This window comes from Chinchilla lanigera, unplaced genomic scaffold (assembly GCF_000276665.1).
Source record: "Chinchilla lanigera isolate Chin_1 unplaced genomic scaffold, ChiLan1.0 scaffold00052, whole genome shotgun sequence".
NCBI lineage: Eukaryota > Metazoa > Chordata > Mammalia > Rodentia > Chinchillidae > Chinchilla > Chinchilla lanigera.
The window spans coordinates 7,327,218-7,341,985 of record NW_004955453.1 but is presented as its reverse complement, the minus strand read 5'-3'; the positions used below and the strand labels follow the sequence as shown (position 1 = coordinate 7,341,985).

Sequence of the window (14,768 nt, the reverse complement as noted above, 5' to 3'; positions counted from 1 at the left end):
TAACAAGCAAAGTCTCATCAGTTGCTCCTTTGCTGGTTGTCTTATAAAAGGGAACAAACGGATTTTATATACAAACTGTACTCTGTTGTTTTTTTGTTTTGTTTTGTTTTTCATATTTTCAATAGAGCTTTCTGAAAGAACCATTCCTACAAATAGACAAACCTAAGGGGCCCCCAAATAGCTCAACATGTTTCTTCAATTACCATCCCGGAGTTTAGATTTTCTATTTGGAGCTTTAGTTTTTGTGTTAAGAATGATTGGTTCCAAGATGATGTGTCAGTTCATATTAGTCGTCTTTCCCACTGTTGGTACAAAGCAGGGGTTACTCACAGCTTAAGGAGAAGTTTACTTTGGCTCATAGTTTTAGAGGATTCAGTCCCTGGTCAACTGGCTCTAAGGTGGAAACATCATGGCAGAAGGGTATGGCGCAGCCAAGATGCTCAGTTCATGGCAGCCAGGAAGCAGAGTAAGCGAACAGTGCCAAAGAGGAAGGAAGCAGGAACCACATGTACTGGTAATACCCAAGTCTAATGCTCAGCCTTTCTGTCACTGGGACACAATACCTGATATCCACAACTTATTGAAGGAAAGGTTTACTTGAGCTCACAGTTCAGGAGATGCAGTACATGGTCAGCAGGCTCTGGGGCAGAAGCATCATGGCAGAAAGGCATTGAAGAGCAAAGTCACACAGTTCATGGTGACCTGGAAACAGAGCAGGGGAACAGTGCCTGAGAGAAATGGTCTAGGGACCGTGAATAGTACCCAAGGTCATACCTCCATGACACACTCAGGAGTGTGCTTCAATAATGTTGTAGTCATTTTTTAATCCAATGAAATAGGCAAATACCCCAAGGTCATGCCTTCGTGACCTACTCAGACACACCCAGAAGTGTGCCTTACTGGTCCCTTCTGTGTCTCCCAAGCCAATCAAGTTGGCAATGAAGATTAACCAAAAATTAACCCATCAACACACATCAAAACACTATATGAGCTTAGCTCTCAGAGAGAAAATTCATCAGTGAATTTTAGATGAAAAAGCAAATAGCACCCAACAAAAAGAGCTAGAAAAGGCAAGAGGAGATGGTCCTTGCTGTTTTACTGTGTCCCAGAGTCTTAACCTGTCTTAACTGTCCCAGACAGTCTTAACCAGCCTTAACCTGTCTAACAATTTCCTCAGACCAAAGGAATGAGAAAAATAAGAATGGAATAGAAAATTTTTATGAAGCAAAAACTAATTGTTTCTGCTTTAAAGGAGTAGATCATTTTCTTGTGAGAATTTACTTGCTTTCTTTATGCTGTTGTAATTTTCTTTTGTTATAGAACATAATCATGGTTCAGTGTTGCTTAGCAGATAGCAGAGCGGGTTGATTGGTTTGTGTTTGGAAGTGGTCATTTCCTTTACCTAGAAAAATATAAACAAGACGGTCCTATGTTTGTTTCTACTAACTTTTTTAAAATTTCACTTCTCCGTAAAGTTTGAAGCATTAGAACTTTGGAACTACGTGATGTACTAGGTTCTTCTGATCTTCAAATTGCATTACCCCCCCAACTTTGGACCAAAGTATAAATGGGGAGGGGAGGTAAATATAGGAAGGGTGGGAAGGACAGAATGAGCCCTATCTGCTGTTCCAGGTGGAAGAACCAGATATCACTAGAGCTCAAAGCCAGTTCTCCTTTAAGTTTCGATCTTAATATTTTAAACAACTTTCATCCTACCACAGAAAGAAAATGTAATCAAGATAGTTTGTACCGCATGCATATCGGCAGGCTTTTCCTGTAATAATAAATATTAGGCTTCATAAGCTAAGAGACAAAATTAAGGCTATTACGTAGATACCTATGTATTAAGACACCAAAAATATCCGCAACATTTTTATAGGTGAAATACAAACTTTACTTATGGGCTCTGTAATCTGAAGTTGAAATGACCTTCACATGCTTCAGGATTTTTTCAGTGATATAAGACATAAAAGCCATTCTAGCCGGGCGTGGTGGCACATGACTGTAATCCTAGCACTCGGGAGGCTGAGGCAGGAGGATCATTGCAAGTTCAAGGCCAGCCTGGGCTACAAAGTGAGCTCAAGGCCAGCCTGAACTGCACAGCGAGACCCTGTCTCAAAAAGACAAAAAAAAAAAAGGCATTTTTAGCTCGTAGACCAACAGAAATGAGCGGAGAACTGATATAGTCTGTGGGCTAGTTTGTCAACCCCTGGCTTATATATGGCACACTTCATGAACTGCCATGCTATGTTTACCTCTGGGGCTTTCCAGTGCAGCATCAGAGGTACAGCGACACTGTTTGGCCAGGAAAAGGTACATATTCTCCCTCCCGCAGGGTCTTGGAGGCCCCCAGAACCTGTTGATGAGAAACATACCCCAGGGGTTGAGACCATGTCTTTGTGTCAAATCCCTGGGGCTCAAATTCAAGCTCATTCTTACCATGGTCCTCCAGCCTCTTGATGTCACAGTTTTCTAATCTGTCAGATAGAATGAGGCATGAATAAAAGAGAACACAAGGAAGAGTTCTGAGCACAGCGCTATTCATAGTTCTCAGGAGCGCTGGTGTTCCCATATACTGATGAACACTTATTTCCTATACCGGTGCCCCCATGAAGGGTCCTGTATAGTCTTCATCACACACGAGTGTTGGAGGCTTCTCTGTTCTCCCAGATGTAAAATCTTTTGGGAGAAAAAGAAGAAGAACCAGAATGAATGGTTCTAGGTGCGTAGCACTGCCTGCAGTGAGACAGGCAGAACATTCTTCTATTGTTTGTTCACAAATGAACTCTGATTGCCAGCTTCTTTGTCAGAGCCAGTAATCTGCATGCCCACACTCACCCAGAAAATAAAAGCGGGTGGCTGGCTTAGAGAGTCTAGACTAGCCATGGCTCCCTGGACAGGAGCTGAAGGATGGGAAGTGGCAGCTGCAGTGAGATGTGTGGGATTCCCGAGTGAGGGGACGGCCCTTCTGGGTGGGCAGGACGGTCCCTGCAGAAGGGCGCCCATGGAGTCCATCTCCTTCCCCGCAGGGCAAGCTGCCAAGGGTCGCCGTCAGTGCTCAAGGCAGACACGGGTGGAGGCAGCCCAGCAAAGGGTCTGTCTGGCATGGTTTGGCCCGGACTTGGTCAGCTCTTCTTTTCACACAAAACCTTTGCCTCAGGCGATTGGCTTGGCAGAGCGGCTGGCAGGGTCAATAGTCATAATGCAAAATCAACAGACCTGCTCAGTGAGCTGTTAACCAGCTGCGAATGGTGCCAACTTCCCCTCCCGCTGAACCAGGCTGGGCTGAGTGTGGGGGAGGAGAGAGGGAGGCCACCTCCGCTTCACATGCAAGCTCAGAAATGGGACAGATTGTGTCCAGCATGTAGAAAGGAGAAATAACCAGATTATTTTGGAAATTATTTTCTGAACTATTACCCAACAGTGAAAACGTATGTACTTAACTGTACGTGGTGGTATATGGCTATAATGCCAGCTAGTAGGGAGGATGAGGCAGGAGGATTGCAGGTATGAGGCCAGGATGGACAATTTAGGGAGACCCTGCCCCAAAATAAATTTCAAAAGGCTGGGGATGTGGTTCAGCGGTAGAGCACCTGCCTAGCATGTGCAGGGGTCTGGGCTCAGTCCCCTGAATAAAAGTATCGTGTGTAATTACACCCTTGATTTGTTTTAAGAGTAAAAGGACAATGTTGTACTGCCTGCCATGCTGGAGGGATGTAAGACACCGTTTCTACTCGCAGATGAGTGCTCATGATAAACACTCATTTTATGAGCAGTGATAAGTGTATAAACTACCGGTAGCTCTCAGTGATCAACCTTCATTATATCCTACCTACTCTAAGCGCTCTACCTGTGATAACCAATTGAACTCCATTTCACAGATGTACTCACAGAGGCAGTAGCGTGGCTTAAAGTCACACCAGGGGTTTGGCAGGGCTGGGACTTGGACTTAGGAACTCTGCCTCTGGACCAGTGCCCTTCACCCCCGTGGCACACGGCCCTTCACAGCATGTCATGTGCAGGTGGTACTGCAGGATGCACGGGTGGGACATGGGTGAGGTCTGTGAAATGCCCGTCGATGCATGGGTGCTATGGGAGCAGAAATGAGCACCAGAGCGGCCAGACCCGCGCCCCAGGAAGTGCTTGCTTCCTCTGTGTCATGCGTTTGATGTGGCGCCTGTCATTTATAAGCCTGAAGTACCATGAGGGTCTCTAAACAGTACCGTATTAAACAATACACATTGTAGTCCCTGTGTGCGTAATACTTAATCAGTGAACATACTTTAAAAATACTGTCAACAAACACAGGTTAGTTCACTTATAGTGCGACAGAAATAATTTACAAGACTTTACTGTTTCTTTGACAGGAGGAAGTACGTGGGAAGAATTTGGCTAGTTCAGGATGACCAAGGGAAGGACATGGCTATGAGTGACAGGGCTGGTTCAGGCTGACCACACATGTGTGTCTTTTGGCATGGAACCTTGTAGAGAGAGCGGAGACCCCCACTGCAGAAGTCCACTAAATGTATAGTGATCTGCACATGGCCTCTGACAGCGTCTCAACCCCTCCTCACAGAAATCCTGCAAGGCAGATCCTAGGCTATTCCTTCACACATGGGGCGACTTGAGAGGATTAACTAATCTGCCCAACACTCCAGTTAGTAGCTCCCAAAGCTAGGGGTAAATCTTATAGGGATGGATCTGTACACCATACACTTGTGACTTATGATTTCTGGACTTGTAACCCTTCTTAGACTCTCCACAATGAAAGTTTTTTTTTTTAGTCCAAGTGAAGCCATTCAAGATGAATGCAACTGGGCCAGGGATATAGCTCAGCGGCACAAGTGCCTGCCTGGCAAGCGCAAGGTCCTGAGTTCGATCCCCACTACCAAAAAAAAAAATAACTATGCTCAAAATGAATGCAACTATTAAGAGAACGACTCCCATAAGGTCAACTATTTAATATTCAAAAGTAGTAAAATATCATAAAGTCTTGGATCATTTCTGAACTTCAAGGTGGAGAGAAGCCACAGTCATTAAGAGCTTCCTATTCACAATTTCTTACTTCATCAAGGTGCACTATAAGAAAACGAAGAGGTGCTTTATTGTTGGAAAAGGAGAAGACATGAAAATGTTGCTTTAGAAATATCCACCAGTTATGTTTCCTTAATAGTAGCCTTTGGCCATACTGGTTTGTGAGTGATCTAGCATTTTAATAATTGTTAATGAATTATATCCCACTAAAGTATTCATAGTGTTTCAAAATAGGTCCATAAAAGTGGATAAAAATCATTCCAATGAAAATATGGTCCTTGTATCTTCTTGGCAAACAACTTATTTGAATATTGACTTACTGAAACTTTTTTTTCCAAATTAAAAAATTTATTTGAAGAAAAACAGCATCATACAAAGAATTTACTCTCTTGAATGTTGAGCCACCGTCACCACATTCAGAATCACTGAAGTGCCCGATTTCAGGAGGCCTACTGCCGTGGCCGTTGCAACATCAGCCGGGAGGGGCTTGTTTCTAGCCCAGCAGCTGAACAACTGGCAGGGAGCTGCCCTGACCATAATTTTGAGTTCATTCAATCAGGAGGAGCATCAACGTGTCAGCAAAATTGCCACATACTCTGAAGTCCTAGTCAGCTCAATTATATACATGCACAGGCAGCCCATGCCTTGCCAGTTTAACTGAGAATTAAAGCTGGAACGATTTGGGAGCAGTTGTGCTAACGCTGGCGTAGAAAGGCAGCTGTGGTCAGGAGTCTCATCAACAGTGTGGACACACGCACATGGTTGACAAGGTGGACACGTACGGGAAGAGGGCACCGTTGTTCGTCTCAGGGCGATTCTCCCCTTGACCAACTGCTGGATGGACTAAAACTCTCCACACTTTCTATACCAGAGGCGGAGTCTTCTCCCAGCACACCAGCAAGGGCCTGACTCACTACCAGATTTTATGATTGCTAACATGTAGTCATTTTTTACTCTAATTTCTCCCAGTTGCACTTGTTATTGGAACAAAATAATTTGATTAAGCACGAATGGCCACTTGTTTAAATATGAATACATAAAAACTGTTCTTGTGAAAACAATGTTGGAAGATTTGATAAAAACAAAATGGAGAAAATTGCTACGCCAGTAGAGGTGACTGAAATAATATTTGAAACCCTAGAGAAAAGTATGGTTTTATGTCAAGAAAGATGCTATACTCAGGAACTCTCACAAGTGTCTTTAAGCAGTTGGCCTATGTCAAGGGTACTCACACTGGAAATTGTTAAGTGCTACAACTTAACAAGAACAGTGCAGTAGAACCTTACAAAACAGACCCATTCCCACAGAACCCCCTCAGTCCCCTCACCCTGTCTCACAAGGTTGAGGATTAGTGTTTATTAATGTATTTTAAATTAAAATAAAATGTCTAGTGTTCATGTATCTGTATTTGGTTTCTTTTTTTGGGGGGGTGGTTTGGTTTTGGTTTTTTGAAACAGGGTCTCACTATGCTGACCTTGAACTCAAGATCTTCCTGCCCCAGTCTCCTCAGTGCTGGGATTACAAGCAAGCACCACCACACCGGGTTGGCTTGTTTAGTTTCTTCATTTTACCTGACTTTTTCAAATATCTAGCCAGCTGGTACTGAACAACCCAACAGGGCTTCTATTTTAATGTGAAAACAAACAATATACAAGCAAAAACATGATTATTATATCTGAAAGTCCAAGATCCAAACTGAGGGACAATAATGGAAAAAGCCTAGGATATACTGTGTGTATGTGACAGAAAAGAGGGGTTGAGTCCCCATGGGAGGTGACGGGAAGCCACACCCCAGGCAAGGAGGGACCCCACGGGAACAACAAACACACTTGACTTCTGATGCCAACAGAGTGGTTCCTAAATGTCCTTCAAACCATAAGTGCGACTTCTTGAGACCTCATGCATTAATGACAGACTGTAAGCATTCATTGAGATGAAATCTCAAGTACAGAATCAAACATGTGCTGCGCATTAAATAGCTTTTTATTTTCTATGGTCAGTAAGGACCCTGAGTAAAGCTGACAGTCTTATTTAAAAGTAGTTATCTGAAAGTGCAGCAATGCTGAATTGTTGATTTTAAGAATAATGCTGCAATTGGATACGAATATACTTTTTGTTTGGGGGAGAGGCACACAGAAATATCAGGGGTGAGATGTCAGGCTGTCTGCAGTTATGAATAATTTGGCAAAAAATGTATGAGTGTGTGTGTGTGTGTGTGTGTGTGTGTGTGTGTGTGCACACGCATGCACCCAGAGAAAGAGGGAGAAGGAGGAATGGAATGGGTGGGAGCACATGTCAACAGTGTGTGAACCTAAATGCAAGGGTAGGTGAATACTTATTGCACTGTTTTCAATGCTTCAACGCTTCTAAATTACTATGTATTCTTCTAGGGATTTGCAAATTTTCCCAGAAAATGGTTTTAATCAAAGAAACTAATGAGTAATTAGCCTTGTGCTGATTTTAACGTGTTAAGCTAGCCAAAGTTTCTAGTTTCATCCTTTGCCATTCCTACCTTAATCATCGATCATTTACACACAGCACACATTTTAGCCATGACAACCCAAGAATAGCCATGTAATTCATACGCTTTAAAATTCCACGTCCAAACTGAACACAAACAAATTACCCACTGTCAAGCACAAGCATCCGTTCAGTATGTATTCCATGGCAGGAGAGCGGTGGGAACAAGACTATAATTCCTTCTCTCCCTAGACAGTCAGTCAGTCATTCGGGAAAACAGCAAGGAAGGCACAACTGCGAATATTCCATGAGAATAGATAGGAAAGGGGACCAGGTTTAGCCTGGTACAGAGAGCCCTTCCCAGCCCTCGTGGCAGTCCAGGAAGTTTATAGTTGTAATACTGTGGAAAGGTTATCGGAATCTCATCGAGTTCATTCCAATCTACCACTGCCAGTGCAATCCACAGTGTAAATAAAGATGCAATATACCCAAAATGGTGGGAAACCAAGGGGGTCCTGAGTCTGCTATGATGATGGTTATTTGGAGCAAAGGGCTCGACCCAGGACCAAACCCAGATTTTATTAATTCATGAAGAAGGGAGTGGCTCAAGGATGAGTGACTGTGAGAATGGTGGGAAGTAGGTGAGTGCCCTGAGCTGGGCTAGGTAGGAGGCCTGAAATCACCTCTGCAATATGCAGAGAGAAGGATGTGCAGAAAGAGTGATCTGCATACACAGTGGAGGTAGTATGTGATGTTTTGGGTTCAGTGCTTCAGCTCTGATGTGTGATCTTTTAGGCCCTGGGAAGCCACAGCCTCTTATCTTGAAGCTCATTTGCAGCGGACAGCATAGAGCACTGTGGCTGTCCATCTCACCCCAGCTCAAACGTGTTTTATTTGGGAGCTACAGGGGTGGGGAAAACACTGCCCTGTCCCCTTTACTCCAAAGACTGCACATCAGCTGGACCGATGTGCATGGCTTAAAGCCAGTTGAGGGGCTAAGGAAAAGTGCCAGCCAGCTCTGCACACAGCAATACATGGAAAGAGGGCCAGGTTCAGCCCAAATGGGGACAGTTGCTCCTCCTTTAAGGAGAGTTGCCCAGGGGCTCCTCCAGGGCCTGGAGCAAAGCAGCAAACAAATTGTTTGAGTTAAGACTGAAAGATGAATGAGTTAAGATTCCAATGATGAAGGACAGATATGACCCTAAGCTTAGCACTAGGGCCCCTTGTCACCTGGTCCCTTCTTAGGGGTTAAATGCTACTACGGATCTGCCTCTGCTTTCTCTGGCCTTGGAGTGCTCGGAGTCCAGGCGCTGTGTGGCATCGGATGGCTGAAGAACCAGAGATGCTCGCTGTCCATTTGAAAGTAGAGGCTCCATGCACACTGGTGCACCAAGCCCCGGCCAGCGTGAGCTTTCTCAGCTGCACATGGCAGCCTCCGGGTGAAACTTGGGCACTCCTCATGCTGTGCAGAAGCAGCACGATGGCCCCTCCCCCGGAAAGGGACGCACACTGGCACAAACAAAAGCCTGCCTTGTCTTCAGGCAGCCTTTGTTTGAGTCCAGGGACAAAAGCACCTCCCAGGTAAGGGAAGCTGATGGCCTGGGGAATCCAAGCTTGTAGATGGTGGCCTTAGTAGTGTGTCCTTAAACGTGTGACCGATGTGAACATAGAAATTTAAAAACCCAGAAAGGCCAGGTTAACATAATTAAGTCATAGTATGACCGAATGACCCACACAGGTGGCAGGAAAATTGGGAGAATTAGTCTGCTACAAATATCAGCGCTATGGGAGACTACAATCTCCTTCTTAATCCGTTACTTTCCATGCATGCAAATTAAAATGTGCATATGGTACGGATCAGTGGTGAGTGTCTGAAAATCGTTATCTATTCCCTTCTATGAATGGTTGGAAAACCACTGTCCTCGTCTAAGGAAATATGTTCCATTAATAGTTGGGGGTACTTTGGGGCACAAACAGAATTTCCTGTTTTAATTTTTGACAACCTTTAGGCTGTAACTAATTGTTAGATCCTTCTTGCGTATCTGTCTTCCTGAGAAACCACTTTGAAGATACCACCATGTATTGCAGTAGCCATTGATATTTTCCTACTAATCTATCCATAACTCTGTAATGTTTGTATTGTTCCTATCCTATTTCGTAAATGGATGTATGTTTATTAGTATGTGTTTCCTACAACAACCATTGAGAATAGTTAATGATTATTCAATAGGTCACTCATGTATAGCTCTATTTATTTTCTTTAGAAGCCACTTTGAAGATACCAAAGTATAGTACAACAACTATTGATAATCTCCTACTTCTTTTGTCTGTAACTCACTATTATTTGTCTATTTGTTTTCCTGAGAAACTATCTTGTAGATAACAATATGTAAAACAATAGCCATTGATTAAAAAAAAAAAAAAAAAAAAAGGAAGAATTTCCTATTTTAGGACTATCTCAGGCGTTTTTTCAAATTTCCAGTTCATGCAGCCAGCCTACCTCCTAGACTTCTGCTGCCTCTACTATTAATTATTTTTCCCTCCTTAGGAAAGCAAAGGAACATTCTGTTAACTTTAACCTGAAGAAATAAAATCAGGAAAAGGGTTAATATATAACCATAGAATGTAGCATGTAAGTCAAAACACACTAAATCCATGATTTGTAACTATTTTACTCTTCGTTGCTTTATTGGCAGATTCAAAATTTTAAAGGTTGAGCTTCCCTAGAGTTGGTGCTGGATGAGTACGGAGTGCTGAGGATGTAATTGTGTCAAAGCGGCTGCTTAGATGGGATAAGGGTCCCCCAGCTCACTGCCAAGTGAAGAGCTTATGAACTCGCCAATATTATGCCACCTTGTACTTATGACAGTGGCGGCGTCATATGGTCCAACCAATTTTTTGGGGGGAGCTAACTTTGTCTTTTCTATAAATTCCCTAAAATTCCTAAGTATAACAAGATGACGTGCACTCATCTGACATTTCTCCTACGATGCAGTATCTTCTTACTTTTCTGCCATTTCTGTTGATGTACTGCCACAGCATCGCCATAGCGCCTGGGACTCCGAGAACACAGAAATATGTTTGCTGCTGCCCTATCAGCTCGGATCTGAGAAGCTGTTCTAAAGCAAACCCTTCCTGTTTCCCTCTTCCTAGGGCTGTGCTTGTACAGACAAAGGCCAGTGTGTCTGCAGTGGGACCAAAGGCGAGAAGGTAAAAGGACAATGTAACTCTGATTTTCTCACTGTAAATGTCATCAAGTAATTCACACTCTTCTTCCACGGGCCACAGAAAGAACATCCGTACGTTGTTCCATTCCCCAAATCCAACTTTAAAGTACGTGGATATAAATGAAAACCAACAAAATAGGGCCAGGGGTATAGCTCAGCATCACAGCACCTGCCTGGCTAGCACAAGGCCCTGAGTTCAATTCCCGGCACAAAAAACAAAACAAAACAACAACAACAAAAAACACTGAAACAAACACCACCACCCCAAAAAAACTCAAGGAAGAAAAAGCCACTTCTAGGAAATCTCAGATACACTGTGTAAATACTGGCAGTTAAATTAACTCTCATGCGTTATAGAGAATCAGTAACAAGTTAGCAGAAAAAGATAATTCGCAAAAAGCCTCCATGTATATACACTGTTTACAATGTTGCTAAACATGAGAGAAGAAAAGAAAACAACGTGATTCGCTTATTTTGACATAAAATAAACATTGAAACCCACGGGTGTTGTCCCACAGTATTGGTACAACATCTCCCCCTGGTGGGAGCACGCTGAAGCTGCATGCTAGTTGAAATCAAAGTTCTGCAGGGGGAAGTAGAAATAGCTCCATAGCAGAATTCCAGAAAAACAGGAATGCTGTGAAATCTCATTAATTCGCTCCATTAACTTGCAATTTGTGATGATAAAGATGGAAGCGGAACTAAAGTTGTTCTTTGTTTCCAAAACTCCTCATAGGCACTAATTGTTTGACAATACTTCAGGATGTTTATGTGAAAATATTTTAAGAGAATGTATTTTAAGCTCTTTAGAAGAAATGACTTATATGTAAGTTGTATGCTAACTGTAACTGTTATTGTTATATCTACTTAAATCGTTTTATAATGCTGTGTAGTTTGACTTGGGTGTTTTCCTGAAGCTATGAATGTATATTCAGATTTATGTTGGAAAACACCCTCTCTCTGATTCATCCTGCACATAAGCATTTATTTCCTGTCCAGTATTTGCAAGGTAGGACATTTGCACTTGTAGAATATGAAAAAATACCTAAGTAGTGATGGGCTTTAGCAAATTTTTTTTGCTCTCTTCTGAGTAGGTGTGTATATTGATATGCACAAATGTAAAATAGCTGGTTTGATTGTTTTTCAGCTGTATAATGAAATTACACAAATAGCCAGTACCCTTTACTGCTAAGCAGTAATGCAAGGATCCATATGCATGGGAAGGTTACTCACTGGTGGAATGTTTTCAATCACTGGACCTAATGAACTTCGGTTCACTATTCCAGGGACTTTTCCATAGTATCATCTGACTCCCTCTAAAAATTTATTTAGCTCACACTTTTGGCTGTGTTACCTCTGAAATATCTCCTACATCTTGTACACAGAGAGCAGATTGAATGACTAATTCTTGTGTACGAGGAAAGGTCTAAAACTCATAACCTGCATGGTAGTTTTCTTTGAAGTGACCCTCCCAAAACACCCTCTAGCGGCATGTCCCAATGTCCATCCCTCAGTGGGCTTTCCCCTTGTTTCCTCGTTCCTTGTGAATCTCTGCCCTGCACAGCTCTACTGCTTGGGGAAGTCAAGTTCCTACAACCCCAAGGACAGCACTCAAACCTACGGACATCAACCCCACAGACTCGCTACAGAGTGTTAATTAATATTTTCTTAATCCAAGAAAAAAATCTGAACTATTGCCATGAAGTCAATAAAGATAAGAACATGGTGGTCATGGTTGTGTTTGTTGTTGGACAACTGCTGTTCTGTGTGTTTCTCATCTTGTTTTGGTTTTAACAGGGGGAGAAAGGCTTTCCTGGACCCCCTGGTTCTCCAGGCCAGAAAGGATTCCCAGGTCCTGAAGGCCTGCCTGGACCACAGGGACCCACGGTAAGCTTGAAAATAATCCCCCAACTCACCTAACACTCCTTCACGCCTGCCCTGTAGACTGCTGAGAGCCCAGAGAGAATTCCGAGTTGTAGCTCATTGGTGGGTACATGAAAAATTCCTGATCTCCAGTCTTAGCTGAGCCCTCACCATCCTAGTCCAAGATGACTGTGAGTGATCATCGTCACCCTCAAGTCTCCTCCTCAGCCGCCTTCCTCTGCCTCTCCCTCATACACAGCTCCCCACCTGTACTGCCTGGTCTTCCATTCTCCTCCAGGAGAGGATGAGGTCTTTTCATCTTCCACTCCAGACCTGTCATCCACCCTGCACCTGATCACTGGGACTCCCACGAGGACCTCATTCCGAGACGTGTGTCCTCTGTCATTGCATATTCCAACTTAGCTTCTGAGATTGGCTTTTTTCTTTCACACCTACACATGAAAATATTTTACCACACTAGTATCAGACTCCCTGTGGGTTGGTGAGGTCCTGTAGCAAAATATTGCCCTATCCTCTCTGTCTTTTCTTTGCATCAAGCTTCTTGAAGGAATAATCGTGCTGCCTGTAGCTTTTCTGCTATGCACTCCTTGGCCACTGGTAATTTGCCTTCTGTCCCTCTCCTCTAAAAACATCCTTGCAAAAGTCACCAGTGGCCACTGTTCCTGGGTACTTTGGTGCGTTTCTCTCACTTGAGCCTCTCTGCTCTGTTCAGATTTTGTGGACTACTGTCTTCTCGTTTGTACAGTTGTTTGTCTCTTTTTGGAACTCTCCTTCCCCTGATTCCTCTCCTGTCTCCTCATCTATCCTTTCCTTCATGGGGGCCTCGTTGGCTGGTCCCTTAAGCACTGGGCTTCTAAGGTTCTTACCGGAGCCTGCTACCCTTCACACTAATCACGCAATTTTGTTCTCGAGTCTGTGACCCACAAAGGGCTTTGTTTCAATAAATACCCTAGAGGATTTGCTAAATAACTGCAAGAGCACTGGATTCGCTGATTATCTTTTCCTCCTGAGGACATTAGCTGGGCTGAAGTCTGGGCTGTCACGCACACACATTCACTCCCCTGACAACTGGTCTCCAGGAGGCTAGACACCAACTAACAAATTGTGAAAGATAATTCCAATTCATCTATATGGTCTTTTAAAAATTCCATACTGTATTAGCATATGTATTAGCATAATGTATACACTATGTATTAGAATATGTATTAGCATAATGTATACAATATTTAAATGATAAAGCCAACACACTGTATGTACTTTGTGGCAGAAACTGGGCCATTTATTCTTCACTGTATCTCATTTTCTCCCACACTGACCCTGTAAGTCATGACTACGGGGACTCAGAGCCTAGTTCCCACTGTAACTCCACTCCACGGCTAAGGAAACTGGCAAGGTACTTAAGTAATTTGTCCTGGATCACACAGCTAATAGGTGCCAAGATCAGAATTCAAACTTGTTTTATATTATATGGGGTTTTTTCTCACACAAGTAATTCCCTAGCTGGACATCAACTGCGTACCCTACTTCTTAGTTATATTTAACACTGGATCCTGGGAGTTACAGCAGAGGCACAGGTTAAGGGCTCAGTCCCCAAGACCACAGCCCACCCGGTTTCAGATGCCAGTCACTAGTAGTGAGTCCCCAGGTTACTCTCTTTCTAACTTAACTACAAATTAGAGTTCCCATGACTTCAGGCTTGACAGTTAGCTATCACAGCTCACAGAACTCAAGGAAACATTTGCTTATGTTTACCAGTTTATGAGAAGAATACATATGAACCGCTGGCTGAAGAGGTATCATTCAGGGTGAGATCTGAACAAGACCCAAGTTCGAGAAGGTTCTGCCCCCACGGAGTTGGCATGCACCACCCTCCTGGCACATGAGTGCTCACTGACCCAGAATTTCTTAACTCTGCGCTATCTGGGGATTCTCAGCAAGTGAGGCTGCCTCACAAAGACACGATCAATTACCAACTCAGTCTCCAGCTCCTCTCCGCTCACAGAAGGGTGGGGGCCGCAGCAGAAAGTTCCAAGCTTCTTAGCATGGTTGGTTCTCTCCTGTGAAAGGCCCCCCATCCAGGAGCCAACCAAGAGCCGCCCTGATGTGAATGAAAGCTCTTTCTATCCCCCAGAAAATTCCAAGCAATTTAGGGGCTCTGTGTCA

The 14,768-nt window shown here is 43.5% G+C and overlaps 1 protein-coding gene across 1 annotated transcript in view; it reads left to right on the top strand.

Annotated features, from left to right (window-relative positions):
• Positions 1-14,768, top strand: part of Col4a3 (collagen, type IV, alpha 3 (Goodpasture antigen)) — a 90,137-nt gene that overhangs the window by 9,429 nt on the left and 65,940 nt on the right. The window contains exons 4-5 of the mRNA XM_005395714.1: positions 10,648-10,704; positions 12,519-12,608. Of these exons, the coding sequence (XP_005395771.1) occupies positions 10,648-10,704; positions 12,519-12,608 (147 nt within the window). The remainder of the gene's footprint in view (positions 1-10,647; positions 10,705-12,518; positions 12,609-14,768) is intronic.